The sequence below is a fragment of the Pan troglodytes genome, chromosome 18 (assembly GCF_028858775.2).
Source record: "Pan troglodytes isolate AG18354 chromosome 18, NHGRI_mPanTro3-v2.0_pri, whole genome shotgun sequence".
Taxonomy (NCBI): Eukaryota; Metazoa; Chordata; class Mammalia; order Primates; family Hominidae; genus Pan; species Pan troglodytes.
The window spans coordinates 18,671,327-18,686,206 of NC_072416.2; the positions used below are offsets into that span (position 1 = coordinate 18,671,327).

Below are 14,880 nucleotides of genomic sequence, written 5' to 3' on the forward strand. Positions count from 1 at the left end.
CCTCTACTGGCCCCTGGATAAAAAGAAAGCAATTCACTAACCCCACCTAATGTCTGCAGGGCATTTCTCGTTTCACAAAGATTGTCTCATTAATTCTTACATGAACCCATAAGGTAGGTTATTATTGTTTGTTTGAGATGGAGTCTTGTTCTGTCTCCCAGGCTGGAGTGCAGTGGTGCAATCTCGGCTCACTGCAACCTCCACCTCCCAGGTTCAAGCGATTCTCCCACCTCAGCCTCCTGAGTAGCTGGGATTACAGGCACCCACCACCATACCCGGCTAATTTTTGTATTTTTTGTAGAGATGGAGTTTCACCATGTTGGCCAGGCTGGTCTCGAACTCCTGACCTCAGGCGATCCACCTGCCTCAGCCTCCCAAAGTGCTGGGATTACAGGCATGAGCCACCACACCCAGCCTGTAAATTGATAGTTTATAATTGTATAAATGTATGAGTATATTATTATAGATCTATTTTACAGATGGGGAAGGAAATAGAAGTGCAGAGAGATTCAGTGGCTAAACCAAGGGATAGCCCTTGGCAAGGGAAACAGACATTTCCCTGGAAATCAGAAGTCCGTTGACCAAAACTATCATTGTAGAAGAAGCTTGAACTCCTCCCTCAGCTTTTTTTTTTTAATTATTATTTTTTTTTGAGACGGAGTCTCACTCTGTTGCCTAGGCTGGAGTGCACTGACGTGATCTGGGCTCACTGCAACCTCCGCCTCCCTGGCTCAAGCGATTCTCACGCCTCAGCCTTCTGAGTAGTTGAAATTACAAGCCACCATCACACCTGGCTAATTTTTGTGTTTTTTAGATGGTGTATCACCATGCTGGCCAGGCTGGTCTCGACCTACTGGCCTCAAGCAATCCTCCCACCTCAGCCTCCCAAAGTGCTAGGACTACAGGCGTAAGCCACCACCCCTGGCTAATTTTTTTGTTTATAGTAGAGATGGGATTTCGCCATGTTGGCCAGGCTGGTCTCGAACTCCCAGCCTCAAGTGATCTGTCAGGGTTGGCCTTCCAAAGTGTTGGGATTATGGGTGTGAGCCACTGCGCCTGGCCTCAGGTCTCTTTAATCTTTCTGATGACACCAGCCAGAAGGTCTTGCCTGGTTCTGGTCTCTGACTCTTCTCTAAGCCTTACCAAGTTCCCTTTTCTTTTTTATTTTTATTCTTTTAATTTTTTTGCGATGGAATCTCACTCTGTTGCTCAGGCTGGAGTGCACTGGTGTGATCTCGGCTCACCGCAACCTCCACCTCCTGGGTTCAAGTGATTCTCCTGCCTCAGCCTCCTGAGTGTCTGGGATTGCAGGCTCCCACCACCACACCTGGCTAATTTTTATATTTTTAGTAGAGATGGGGTTTCACCATGTTGGTCAGGCTGGTCTCGAACTCCTGACCTCACGTGATCCACCTGCCTCAGCCTCCCAAGGTGTTGGGATTATAGGCGTGAGCCACTGCGCCAGGCCACCAAGTTCCCTTTTCTAATGCAGAGCCAACTTGGGGAAGCAACCGTTCTGACATAGAAATTATTAACGTGGCTTGATTTTCCCTGAAATTATTTTTGGAGTTCTCCTATATGGCAAGTGATGCTATAGATTTTTCCTATTTTAGCAGTGATAGAGAGTTTCTTTTTAAAAACAGTTTATTCGAGTAAAAAAAGTGACTCAATTTAGTTTTTGCCCCAATAGGACAAAAAAGCATCAAGAGTGGTCCATAAATGCTTAAGTTTGGGAAGCAGGGGCTGGACCCCCCAGTAGAGCTGTTTAGAAAACCTCTAAGCTCTTTCTACCAGTTCCACACATTCAAAGCCTGATATTTTTCATTTATTTAATAGCCATTTAGGCCGGGTGCGGTGGCTTATGCCTGTAATCCCAGCACTTTGGAAGGTCGAGGGGGGTAGATCACTTGAGGTCAGGAGTTTGAGACCAGCCTGGCCAACATGGTGAAACCCGGTCTCTACAAAAAACTACAAAAATTAGCTGGGCATGATGGCAGGCGCCTGTAATCCCAGCTACTTGGGAGGCTGAGGCAGGAGAATTGCTTGAACCTGGGAGGTGGAGGTTGCAGTCAGCTGAGATTGTGCCATTGCACTGCAGCCTGGGCAACAAGAGTGAAACTCTGTCTCAAAAAAAAAAGAGAGAAAATGAATAGCCCAGGCACAGTGGGTCACACCTGTAATCCCAGCACTTTGGGAAGCCGAGGCGGGCAGATCACCTGAGGTCGGGAGTTTGAGATCAGCCTGACCAACATGGAGAAACACTGTCTCTACTAAAAATACAAAATTAGCCGAGCATAGTGGTGCATGCCTGTAATCTCAGCTACTCGGGAGGCTGAGGCAGGAGAATCGCTTGAACCCAGGAGGCGGAGGTTGCAGTGAGCCAAGATAGTGCCATTGTACTCCAGCCTGGGCAACAAGAGTGGAACTCCATCTCAAAAGAAAAAAAAAAATTACCACTTAAACTCATTATTTGCCAGGCCCTGTTCTAAGTGCTTTACAGATCTGATCTTATTTAAGCTTCACAACCCTGTGAGCTAAGTGCTACTATCAATCCCATTTTGAAGAAGTGGAGACTGAGGCACAGAGAGGTTAAGTAACTGTCCAAAGCAACACAGCTAGGAAGTGGTAGGGCCAGGATTCAAATCCATATGTCAGGTGCTACTGAGGTCTGAATGCCATGTGGTTAGGAGAGAGCACATGCTCAAGTGTCTTGTGAGCTGGCCCTGGAGAAGCAGCTGTTTTCTCAGTCTGCCTGGAACCCTCTAGAAAGTAGACACTTGCTCCTTTATCTCCTCACCCCTGGGGCTTAGCACATAGTAGGTGCCTATTAAATGTTGGTGGAATGACTGAAATCAAGTATTGGAGACAATTCTATTACTATTAAGCACCTGCTGTGTGCAAGCACTAAGCACTTTCCGTCTCATGCAGGTTAAGTCATTCCCATTTTACAGAGGGAAAACTGAGACTCTGGAGGTTTGCGACATGGCCTGCTAACAGGCAGAGCCGGGATTCAAATCAAGATCTCACTCCAGTGAGTGAATGGGAACAGGATGCAGATGGTAGACACTGAACACGAAGAAGAAAGCACTGAGGCTGGGATGGAGAAAGACTTGCTGGCCTTTGGAAGCACAGGGGAAGGGCCATGGCTGGGAATCAGAGCAGCAAATGCAGGCGGGTGAGGCACCACCCCAACCCTTCCGTTCGACTTTACTTACCCAGAAACCCACCAGAACGTGGCTTTGGAGGGGAAGGCTGCCCCAGTCTCTGGACAGGGGTTCTGCAACAGACAAAAATGGAGAAGGGAAGTATGTGGCAAGGGTAGGAAGACAGGATGAACTGTGTATTTTTTTTTTTTTTCCAGACAGGGTTTCGCTCTGTTGCCCAGGCCAGAGTACAGTGGTGTGATCTTGGCTCACTACTACCTCTGCCTCCTGGGTTCAAGCGATTCTCCTGCCTCAGCCTTCCAAAGAGCTGGGATGACAGGTGTGCGCCACTACACACAGCTAATTTTTTGTGTTTTTAGTAGAGACAGGGTTTCACCATGTTGGCCAGGCTGGTCTCAAACTCCTAACCTCAAGTGATCTGCCTATCTCGGCCTCCCAAAGTGCTGGGATTACAGGCGTGAGCCACTACACCCAGCCCTGATGGTGTATTTAGTACTGAAAGTAAACATCGAGGTGCCCTGTCTCCTTGCCAGGGGTATACACCAGTGAGCTTGGTGCTTCCCAGCAGGCAGCGTAAAAAGAGGTTGGGCCACAGGCCTGACAATGTCCACAAGGTAAGAAATAACAGTGGCTCAGAAGAACAACTATGATTATACTGAAACCAAAACCTTGCTTTGCTTCTCAAAAGGAAGGACACTGCATAACGAAGAAATTAGATCCTTGACAATGTCCCTCGGCAAATGTTGTGAAGACAGACCTGTCGTGCGATTTTTGTCAGGTGCTCCAGGAAGATTACAACAGTCTGTACTCTTTACCAATAAGGCGTGAAGGTGCCCATTTCACCACGTTTTTGCCATCACAACTTATTAATTTTTAAATTTTGTTGCTACTCTGGTAGGTACAAAAAAGATTCCTATGATAGTTTTAACTATTCTCAAGCCTTCGAGCAATTTTTTTTTTTTTTTTTTTGAATACAGGGTCTTGCTCTGTCACCCAGGCTGGAGTGCAATGGTGCAATCATAGCTCACTGCAGCCTTTATCTCTTGGATTCAAGCAATCCTCCTGCTTTAGTCTCCACAGAGCTACTCTGTAGTGGGACTACAGGCATGCACCACCACACTAGGCTATTTTTAAAAACCTTTTTGTAGAGATGGGGTCTCACTACATTGCCTAGTCTGATCTAGAACACCTGGGCACAAACAATCCTCCTTCCTCGGTCTCCCAAAGTGTTGAGATTACAGGCATGATCCACTGCATCTGGCCCCATTTGAACATCTGTTTATATGATGTCAGATCAGTCTCTTCCACAAAAGAATTGTTTCTTGATTTCACAGACTGCTTCACTGTTACCTATTATAAATCTCTCAATCTCTCATGAGCATCTTCTATGGAGCACTTACCCCAAGGGTAATTTTCTTTTTCCTTCTTTTTTTTTTGGTGGAGTTCCGCTCTTGTTGCCCAGGCTGGAGTGCAAATGCACAGTCTCGGCTCCCTGCAACCTCCACATCCCAGATTCAAGCAATTCTCCTGCCTCAGCCTCCCGAGTAGCTGGGATTACAGGCGTGCACCACCATGCCTGGCTAATTTTTGTAATTTTAGAAGAGATGAGGCTTTACCATGTTGGCCAGGCTGGCTTTGAACTCTCGACCTCAAGCGATCCACCTGCCTTGGCCTCCCAAAGTGTTGGGATTACAGGCATGAGCCACTGTGACCATCCAATTTTCAACATATTTGTTTAATTTTGTGACCAGTGTCTGGTTCCCCTGCTTGACCAGTAGCTACGTGAGAACAGAAACTCTATCTGCTTGTTCACCATAGATCCTTATGCCCTTGCTAGGGCATAGCGGGGGGTTGGCAAACTATGACCAAATCTGGTCCACTGCCTGTTTCTGCAAATAGTGTTATTGCAACACAGCCATGCAATTTGTTGACATATTCTGCTTTTGCGTTCAATGGCAGAGTTGAGTAATTGCCACTGAGATCACTGTATGGCTCACAGAGTCCAAAATATTTTCTCTTGGCCCATATAGAAAAAGTCTGCCAACTGTGGCATCGAGTAGAAATGCGATACACTTTTTGCTGAATGGCTAAATGAATAAAAAAATTAAAGACTTTTGGTCACCTGGGGGAGACTGAGACCTCAAAGTGGAACAGGAATGAGGTTGGAACTTGGTGACTTACAGACTGCTGGGGGTCTTCAGGGAAGAAGGGGGGTTGATCCGCCAGGCAGGACAGCACAAACTGTGCCACCACCAGAGACAGGCATAGGTAGGTGGACAGGTGGCGGACAGGGTCACTCTGGAAGCCCTGTGGGAGGGAAAGCAGAAGATAAGGAATGGAGACAGAGGAGGGTGCTCAGAGGAGAGAAAAGGTTTCTGATCTTGGGTCAGTGCCCACTCTGGGGACCAGGGCAAGAGTATTTGAAAGCCAGAGCCCTGGCTTTCCTAGCGGTTCTAATTTTCTTCTTCTTTTTTTTTTTTTAAAGACAAAGTCTCACTTGGTCGCCCAGGCTGAAGTGCAGTGGCATGATCTCGGCTCCCTGCAACCTCTGCCTCCTGGGTTCAAGTGATTCTCCTGCTTCTGCCTCCTTAGTAGTTGGGATTACAGGTGCCCACCACCATGCCTGGCTAATTTTTTAAAAATATTTTTAGTAGAGATGGGGTTTTGCCATGTTGGCCAGGCTGACCTCAAACTGCTGACCTAAAGTGATCTGCCTGCCTTGGCCTCCCAAAGTGTTGGGATTACAGGCATGAGCCACCACGCCCAGCAGGTCCTAATTTTCAAATACCCAATTTATAATATTCTGTCTATACTCTATACAAATGGTGGGCCAGGGCTGTGTCTGGGTTTTGTCCTTAGCCACGTGATGATTGGCCACAGCTGCTGGGACAATGAGATGAAGAAACAATTTACCTTCTTCTTTGTGCCACAAAAGAAATCCTTTCTCCATTCCACCCTCTACCCCAATCTTCAACCCTGCTCCCCCTTGGCCAGGGTTCTCTGGTTTGCAGAGATGAGAGCTGGTTTTATTGAGCACTGACCCTGCCCTGGGCACATGTGGCATTCTTGCCATACACAGTCTCATCAGCTGGAGTTTACTTGCTTCCTTTGACTCATGGGGAAACCAAGGCTCAGAGAAGTGACAGCACCTTGTTCAAGGACACGCAGATGATCTGGTCCAAATTGTGATGCTCCTGCTGCCACACCATAATGATTTTTGCACCTTCTGCCCTGTCATCTGGTCAGAAACACCCTAATTTTCTTTCTTTTTTTAATTTAAAACATTTTTTATTTTTTAATTTTAGGTGTGTGTGTGTGTGTGTGTGTGTGTGTGTGTATGTATACTTTTTTTTTTTGAGACGGAGTCTTGCTTTGTCACCCAGGCTGATGTGCAGTGGCATGATCTTAGCTCACTGCACCCTCTGCCTCCTGGGTTCAAGCGATTCTCCTGCCTCAGTCTCCTGAGTAGCTGGGATTACAGGCATGTGCCACGACCCCTGGCTAATTTTTGTATTTTTAGTAGAGATGGAGTTTTACCACGTAGGCCAGGCTGGTCTTGAACTCCTGACCTCAGGTGATCCGCCTGCCTTGGCCTCCCAAAGTGCTGGGATTACAGGCATGAGCCACCGCGCCCGGCCTGATATATATATTTCTGGATGACGTGAGATATTTTGATACAGGCATGCAATGCATAATAATCACATCAAGGTAAATGAGGTCTCCATCCCCGCAATCATTTATCCTTTCTGTTACAAATGATCCATTCTACTCTTGTAGTTATTTTATTTTTTAGTTTATTATTGAGTTGGAGTCTCACTCTGTTGCCCAGGCTGGAGTGCAGTGGCTTGATTTTGGCTCACTGCAACCTCCGTCTCCTGGACTCAAGTGATTCTCCTGCCTTAGCCTCCTGAGTATCTGAGATTACAGATGTGTGCCAGCACGCCTGGCTACTTTTTTTGTATTTTTAGTAGAGACAGGGTTTCACCATGTTGCCCACGCTGGTCTTGAACTCCTGACCTCAGATGATCCTCCTGCCTTGGCCTCCCAAAGTGCTGGAATTACAGGTGTGAGCCACTGTGTCCAGCCCCTTTTAGTTATTTTAAAATGTACAATTAAATTATTATTGACTATAGTCACCCTGTTGTGCTATCAAATAGATATTATTCTTTCTGTTTTTTTGTACCCATTAACCATCCCCATTTCCCCCACCCACTGTCCTTCCTAGCCTCTAGTAACCTTCCATCTACTCTATATGTTCATGAGTTACATTGTTTTAATTTTTAGCTTTCACAAATAAGTGAGAATATGTAAAGTTTGTCTTTCTGTGCCTAGCTTATTTCACTTAACATCCATGTTGTTGAAAATGACAGTACCTCATTCTTTTTTATGGCTGCATAGTACTTCATTGTGTATATATACCACATTTTCTTTATCAATTCATCTCTTGATGGACACTTAGGTTGCTTCCACATCTTGTTTATTGTGAACAGTGCTGTAATAATCATGGGAGTGCAGAGATCTCTTCCATGTACTGATTTTCTTTCTTCCTAAATTTTTTGCTTGTGTTCAGGCGTGTGATTTGTGCAGAACTGACTCTACTCCGAGGCTGGGTGGGTGAACGAGGCCTGCCCAACGAATACGTTCTGGTCTTTTGGCTACCATGGCAGGGTTAGGAATGCACATAGCACCCCATGCTGGGTACTTGAGAGCTGGAACCATCGAGAGATTCTGCTGGCTTTGCTACATGCTAGAATGTAAGTGTGAAGGTATTGGTGGCTCTTCTTGCCACTCCATTGGAGAATCAAGCTAACATGGCAGAGCCAAGAGGCAGAAGTGGAGATCTGGTGATGGTACCTGGTCCCAGGCCTGGATCAGTCATGCCTCGGAGATCCCGTGGGTATGAGCTAATAAATGCATGAGCTAATGAACCCCCTTGACTTACCCTTTTCATTAAGCTAGTGTGAACTGAGGTTTTATGGCTTTAAACCAGAGCCCTAGTTTTAAATCATGATTCCTCTACTGGATTTTATACTCTTCTAGTTTTGGGGCTTTTTTTGTTTATTTGTTTTTTGGCAGATAGCAGACAATTGGATATTCCAATGACAATATGGCCCATCTTCCCTAAACTCCCACTGTTTTCCCCACTGTTTCTCTCAGAAAGTTTGTTCTGAATTTGCCTGAGATGAACTCGGGCTCTGCACTCCCAAGCTTTGTGGCCCTGAGGCCGTCATTCCCTTCTCCTAGCCTTAGTCTCCCTCATCTTTAAAATGGGACGGCTAGAATTCATCATTGGCTGGGGCACATTGGCTCAAGCCTGTAATCCCAGCACTTTGGGAGGCTGAGGCGGGTGAGTCACTTGAGGTCAGGCATTTGAGATGAGCCTGGCCAACATATTGAAACCTTGTCTCTACTAAAAATACAAAAATTGGCTGGGCATGGTGGCACATGCCTGTAATCCCAGCTACTTGGGAGGCTGAGGTATGGGAATCGATTGAACCCGGGAGGTGGAGGTTGTAGTGAGCCAAGATCGTGCCACTGCACTCCAGCCTGGGCAATAGAGCAAGACTCTGTCTCAGAATGAACAAACAAAAAATAAAAACTCTGTCCTTAAGGACAGGGTGATGCTTCTCTACCTTCTCCTTTAGGGGCAGGATGGAGTAACCACTGGACTGAAGAAATGATCTGTGAGTCCAGACGTGGTGGCTCATGCCTCTAATCCCAGCATTTTAGGAGGCTGAGGTCAGAGAATTGCTCGAGCCCAGGAGTTCAAGATCAGCCTGGGCAACAAAGCATGATGTTGTCTCCACAAAAATAAAATAATGAAGTAAAATATCTGAAACCTGCTGCAGCCTGTTCATTGGTGTTAAGATAACTCCCTCTCCCAGAAGCCTTGGCTAAGCACACTGTCGAGGCCAGTCCTTCTCAATAGGTGGGGGACTTTGTCCTCCTCACCCCCAGGGACACTTGGTAATATCTGGAGACATTTTGGGTTACTGCAATTGGATGGTATGCTACTGGCACCTATGGGCAGAAGCCAGGGATGCTGTTTCACACCCTGCAGCAAACAAGACAGCCCTGTCCACCCAACAAAGAATTGTCTGGCCACAACGTTACTAAAGCCGAGGCTGAGGGAAGCTGGTCTAGGCTACATGTTTTTCTCTTTACAGAGAAAATGACCCATCATGTCTCCTAATAGAGAAACGCTGCTTCCGGCCCAATGACAAGAGCTCATGCCTGTAATCCCGACACTTTGGGAGGCCAAGGCGGGTGGATCACTTGAGGCCAGGAGCTTGAGACCAGCCTGGCCAACATGGTGAAACCTCGTCTCTACTAAAAATACAAAAATTTTTAGTAGAAGTTTAGAAGAAATTTTTAGTAGAAATTTAGTAGAAATTTAGAATAAGCCAGGTGTAGTGGCACACACCTGTAATCCCAGCTACACAGGAAGCAGAGGCAGGAGAATTGCTTGAACCCGAGAGGCAGAAATTGCAGTGAGCTGATATCATGCCACTTCATTCCAGTCTGGGCGACAGAGCAAGCCTCTCAAAAAAAAAAAAAAAAAAAAGCTACTTCCCAGATTGGGCAACAGAAATACGAGTGGTGTGCAGAATGAGTGTGTAAATATAGGTGCATAGGAACATGGGGAGGGTGAATCCATGACATGAGGGGAGGTGTGCACGGAGGGGTATGTGCCCAGGTTGTGTGTGTGTGCATGCATGCATGTACTTGTGCGATGTATGAATCAGTGCCTATAAGTGTGTGCATCGTGTGCAAGTGGCACGTGTGATGTGGGCGTGTAAGACAGCAAATTGTGTTGATAAGAAATGTATGCGATGATGGGTACTGACAGGTGCGGGAGTGGATTTTGTGTCTCTAGAGTGTAAGTGACTGGCTTGTGTGTGTCACTGTATAGAGAATAAGTTGTATGTGGAAACAGGAGGAGAAAGGAAGGGACCCAAGGCATGAGCCACCATTTTGGTTTCCCAGGGTGGCCCACGCCCCGACTTACCGCTCCGGAGGCCTGCTGGGCAGCGTTGGTAGCTGGCAAGACAAAGCAGAGAAGCCAGTAACCAAACAGCACTCCAGATGACTGGACTCCCTTTTTCCTCTCGGTGTGAATCAGGAACACTGCGAAGCTCTGGACGGGAAAGTCAGGGAGGCCCCTTAGGGGAGGGTGGGAGGCTGAGGGGAGCCTCTTCTCTTCCCCTTGTTCTCCACTGTGGCAGGCAAAGCAGCAGCTGGGAGGAAGCCGGGCTCCAGACTGAAGGCATCATTACCATCGTGGTGAGCCACACGGTAGGATGAATGAGGAATTCTGGGGCCTCAGGCGTTCCCTGTTGGATTTTCCAAAGAGCGACAGCCACGCTGGACGTACACAGGACTATGAGGGTGAATCCAAGCACCTGAGGATACAGGCTTAGATAAGCTTGGGGGGCAATAAGGGAGGTCACAGCAAACTGGTAGGCGGCCCCATGTCCAACTGGGAGCTGGTTTTGCAACATCCTGGCTGATACTGAGTATACCAGGGTCACCAGCTAGCAACGTGCCAATGTGAACAATGTGTAAAGGGCATTGCAGATCACTCCTGACCTGTAACTGTCATATAAATAATGCACAGCAAGGGCTTGAGCCAACCGAGTGTTTTCCAAAATGCAGGAAGTGCTCCAGTCGTGCACATATGAGATGACTTTGGGTATGGAGAAACAGCAGGAAATGAAATGTACTCACCAGGTAAAAAACTATCCTTTCTCCAAGTCATTTTTCAATCCCTGCTATGAAATCAAGGAGCAACTCTCTGTTGGGCCAGTAAGTCTCTAGGGTCTCTCTAATATATTTTGGTTTCTCTATTGAATAAAAGAAAGGAAGAAAATGAGAGAACGTGGACACACGAGAGGGAAGGCCAGAGCTAGGTTACGTTGGAGGAACTGCTCAAAGAACCTCAGTTTAAAGCAGAAGTTGGCAAACTATCAATCATCAAAGAAAAATAAAAAGCATATGTCATGACAGGTGAAAATTACATGAAATCCAAATTTCAGTGACTACAAATAAAGTTTTATTGAAACACAGTTGGCCGGGGGTGGTGGCTCACACCTGTAATCCCAGCACTTTGGCAGGCCGAGGCAGGCAGATCACCTGAGGTCAGGAGTTGGAGACCAGCCTGGCCAACATGGCGAAACCCTGTTTCTACTAAAAATACAAAAAAATAGCGAGGTGTGGGGGTGGGCACCTGTAATCCCAGCTACTCGGGAAGCTGAGGCAGGAGAATCACTTGAACCCAGGAGGCGGAGGTTGCAGTGAGCCGAGATGGCACCATTGCACTCCAGCCTGGGTAGCAAGAGCAAAACTGCATCTCAAAAACAAAAACAAAAACAAAAAATAACACAGTCATGACTATTGTCTATGGTTATGACTATTGCGTTCATTCTGGAATGGCAGAGTTCAGTGTTCAGAAGGAAGATTACCTGGCTCACAAAGTCTCAAATACTGTGTACCGCTTGGCTCTTTAAGTTTGCCAACCCCTGGGTTGGTGGTGAGTGATAATGTAAAAATTAATACAATGGCAGAAGAATGAATGAACTCTGAAGAACATTCTTTGGAACCCTACAAGAATGGAGTAGAAGAGGATGGATGAGCAGAAAGGCTCACACTTGGAATGCCAGTGTTTATTTAACACACTAAGGTAAATACATATCACATATAAAAATTGTCCTATAATACAGCCAGTGGGGGAACATAAAAATAAATGCATAACTTTTTAAAAGGTTCATCCTAATGTGGCCCTAAAATTACCTTGTGTATCCAAGAGTCTACATGGTATGTTTTGGAAAATGCCAGGTTATGGTAGCTATAAACTGTCCAGGAACATGGGAGTGTATGCGTATGTTTGCGCATGCGTGGATTTTCGGAATTACAAAATCTGTTTGGGAGAACCGTGTTCCACTGAATTGACCTCTGTAGCCTTTCTAATATTGCTCTGTTTGATTAACAGATTCCCTTCTACACCCCGATAGGAGGAGTCTACTTTAAGACTTCACCAGGTTCCAGCCTGTCCCCTGCCTCCCCCCACCATTGCCTGGTTCCAGGCTCCCAGGGATGGCAGCTACCATCTTGGCTTTGAAGAGTGGGGACATCCGGAGGTAGCCCCGGCCATGGTGGTGGATGAAGAGGAGGTAGATGGGACCAAGGACCCAGAGGTACATGGGGGGCACCCAGACCCCTGCTGTTCTCAGGAAGCACAGGCTCAGCAGGCTGGTGGCGGCAGGTTCAGGCTCTGTCTGGTTCCAGACCTGAGGGAACACAAAGAGGACCCTTAGGATGGTACAAGGCAGGGGTCCCCAGCTCACCTGCCCGGGGGGCCAGGCAACTTTTTGGATCTTTAACATTTACACAAAAATGTGCCAAGTACTCTTTGGAATACCTACTAATTCTCAATTCCTTTCATCCTGACATTAACCCTAGGTAGTTGCAATTATATTGATTTGCAGATGAAGAAGCTGAGGACCAGAGAGGTTGAGTAACTTTGCTGACTTTACCCAGCTGAGGAGTGGAAGGGCTGGGATTTGAAACCAGGGAACTGGGCCATGTGGTCTAGGAGACCTGGGCTCCATAATCATTGCTAGGCATGGACTGTCAGTTAATCCTTATAACAACTCCAGGACGCAGACAGTACTGTCTCCATTTCAGAAACCAGCAGACTGAGGCACCAATCGGAGAACTGCCTCCCCCAGGGACACACAAATGGGAAGTGGCAAAGCTGACTCTGACCCAGGCTTATCTGACCCCAAACCTCGTTCGACTGGTGGTCTTGATATATGATTTATTTTTATTTTTTATTATTAATTAATTTATGTTTTAGAGACAGGGTCTCACTCTGTTGCCCAGGCTGAAGTGGCACAATCAAAGCTCAACAAAGCTTCGAATTTCCTGGGCTCAAGCAATCCTCCCACCTCGGCCTCCCAGAGTGCTGGGATTACAGGCATAAGCTGCCTCACCAGGCCTGGCTAATTTTTTTTTTATGTTTTGTAGAGATGGGGGTCTCTCTATGCTGGTCTCGAACTCCTGGCCTCAAGCAATCCTCCTGCCTCAGCCTCCTAGGTACTGGGATTACAGGCAAGAGCCACCGGCCCAGCTTGATCTGTTATTTTCATCTCAGCAGGTCTGCTGGTCCTATCTAACCCTAGAAGAAATTTGAAGTTGAGTGGACGTGGCCTCTTCAATTCTCTCTCCGCTATCTTTTTACTCCTCCTGGTTTCACAACTCACCGGCTGTGCAAACTTTAACCTCTCTGTATCTCAGTTTCCTTCCCTGCAAAAGGGGGATAACGAGACTCTACCTCTATGAGTTGTATTAAATGGATTAATAGCAGCAAAGTTCATAGCAGCATGGCACAAGGTTGGGCACAAGGCTAGGCACAGAGAAAGCCCTCAGTTCATTGCCAGTTTATTGCTTGAACTCCCTGGCCCTCGAAATGCTGGCAGTTTGCAACCCCCACCCCCACTCCATGAACTCCACTCCCTGGAGTCCTTTGCTAAGAGCAATGGAAAAAGAAACCAGAGAGGTAAGGGCTCTCCGGGGGTAGGAGGGCTTGGGGGACCCACTAGCTTTCTGCAAAGAAGGGTCAAAGCCCCTAGTAGCTGGGAGGTCTGGTGGCCCCTTAAATAGAGCTGGGCTCTCGGCTGCTGGCTTGGTGAAAGAAATCCAACCCGCTGCAGTGAGGGGGCCGGAGTAAGTCTCCTCGCTTCCCGGGTCCAGGAATTTGGGGGTCTCTCCTCTCCCCAGTATCGCAGCCCGAGAGCTCTGCAGCCAAACCAAGCCTGGAAAAGGAGAGTGGGGCGCGATGGGGGGCACTCACCCCCTGCCCCGCGCAGGGCTCAGCAGGCGCGGCCATCGGCGCCTTCTGTCGTCGTGGGTCCCAGCGTCTGTCTGTCGCTAAGTCTCTGGGCAGACTGCTCGGCCGCGATCCTGCCAGGGAAGAGGCGGGGCTGGGCTGGTCGGGCTGGGCTGGTCCGGCTGGGATTCGAGCTCCGGGATCGGGAGGCCCCGGGCAAGGTCCAGCTGCGCGGCGGGAGTGAGGCCACGGGAGGTGAAAACAGGCGAGGTGGGGGAGGGGGGAAGAGAGGCGCTCGGGGAGCTGGGACGGGCACCGGGTTGGGGGGTCCCGGAACCCCTGAAAGTTCAGTGACACCTCCATAGTTCCCTCTTCCCCCTGCAACAAGAATCACTCCAAACTTCCCAAGCACTTTGGACCCAGCAATTTCCAGGAGTTCATCCTGATGAGAGAACTGAAAGGTGTGCACACGTTAGTAACAAGGAGGCCTGGTGACCGCCTAAGCGTCCAATCGCGGGGACCACCGGGTCGAGGCCGAGAGGATGGAGACCGCGTCACAGGCACCTCGCTGCTGGAATGGAGGGTGGTGGGGAGAACTTAGAAGATTATGCAATGGGCTGGCAGGGCTATACCCAGCCGCCCTGGTAAGCAGAAACTCAAGAAACCTCTAGGGTCCTGTTTTCTGGTCGTATGATCCCAGGAGTGCACATGGGCCCCTCGGGTGTCTGAACAGAAGGGCATAGGAGGGAGGGCCGCAGCCCTGCAGTCTCACTCTGCAGGTGTAGCAGTCACCTGCCAACTCCCACCCCACCCTGCACCGCGGGCTCCTGAGTCGGCAGATTAAGCATTTTACAAATTCTATTTTAAATACGTGTTTTAAACTTGTCA

General features: G+C 48.0%; 1 protein-coding gene and 1 long non-coding RNA gene across 11 annotated transcripts in view; one reads left to right on the forward strand and one right to left on the reverse strand.

Annotated features, from left to right (window-relative positions):
- Positions 1-14,362, reverse strand: part of LOC742522 (ATP-binding cassette sub-family C member 6) — a 73,098-nt gene extending 58,736 nt beyond the window's left edge. For 3 of the 8 annotated variants that reach the window (XR_008539940.2, XR_008539941.2, XM_054668951.2), the window contains exons 1-6: positions 14,017-14,361; positions 12,269-12,451; positions 10,442-10,567; positions 10,174-10,302; positions 5,346-5,471; positions 3,216-3,277 (exon numbers count right to left, since the gene is read on the reverse strand). Coding sequence is in view for 6 of the 8 variants with exons in the window: in XM_054668951.2 (XP_054524926.1) it covers positions 3,216-3,277; positions 5,346-5,471; positions 10,174-10,302; positions 10,442-10,567; positions 12,269-12,451; positions 14,017-14,355 (965 nt within the window). In the remaining 2 variants the exon portion in view is untranslated. Of the gene's footprint in view, positions 1-3,215; positions 3,278-5,345; positions 5,472-10,173; positions 10,303-10,441; positions 10,591-12,231; positions 12,452-14,016 lie in introns of all 8 variants that reach the window. The other 5 variants (XM_054668950.2, XM_054668953.2, XM_054668948.2 and 2 more) reach the window with 5 other exon arrangements.
- The window catches only part of LOC112207782 (uncharacterized), a 50,966-nt gene extending 36,086 nt beyond the window's left edge, over positions 1-14,880 (forward strand). For all 3 annotated transcript variants that reach the window (XR_008539946.2, XR_008539945.2, XR_008539947.2), the window contains one exon: positions 2,929-14,880. This is a non-coding gene — a long non-coding RNA (uncharacterized LOC112207782). The remainder of the gene's footprint in view (positions 1-2,928) is intronic.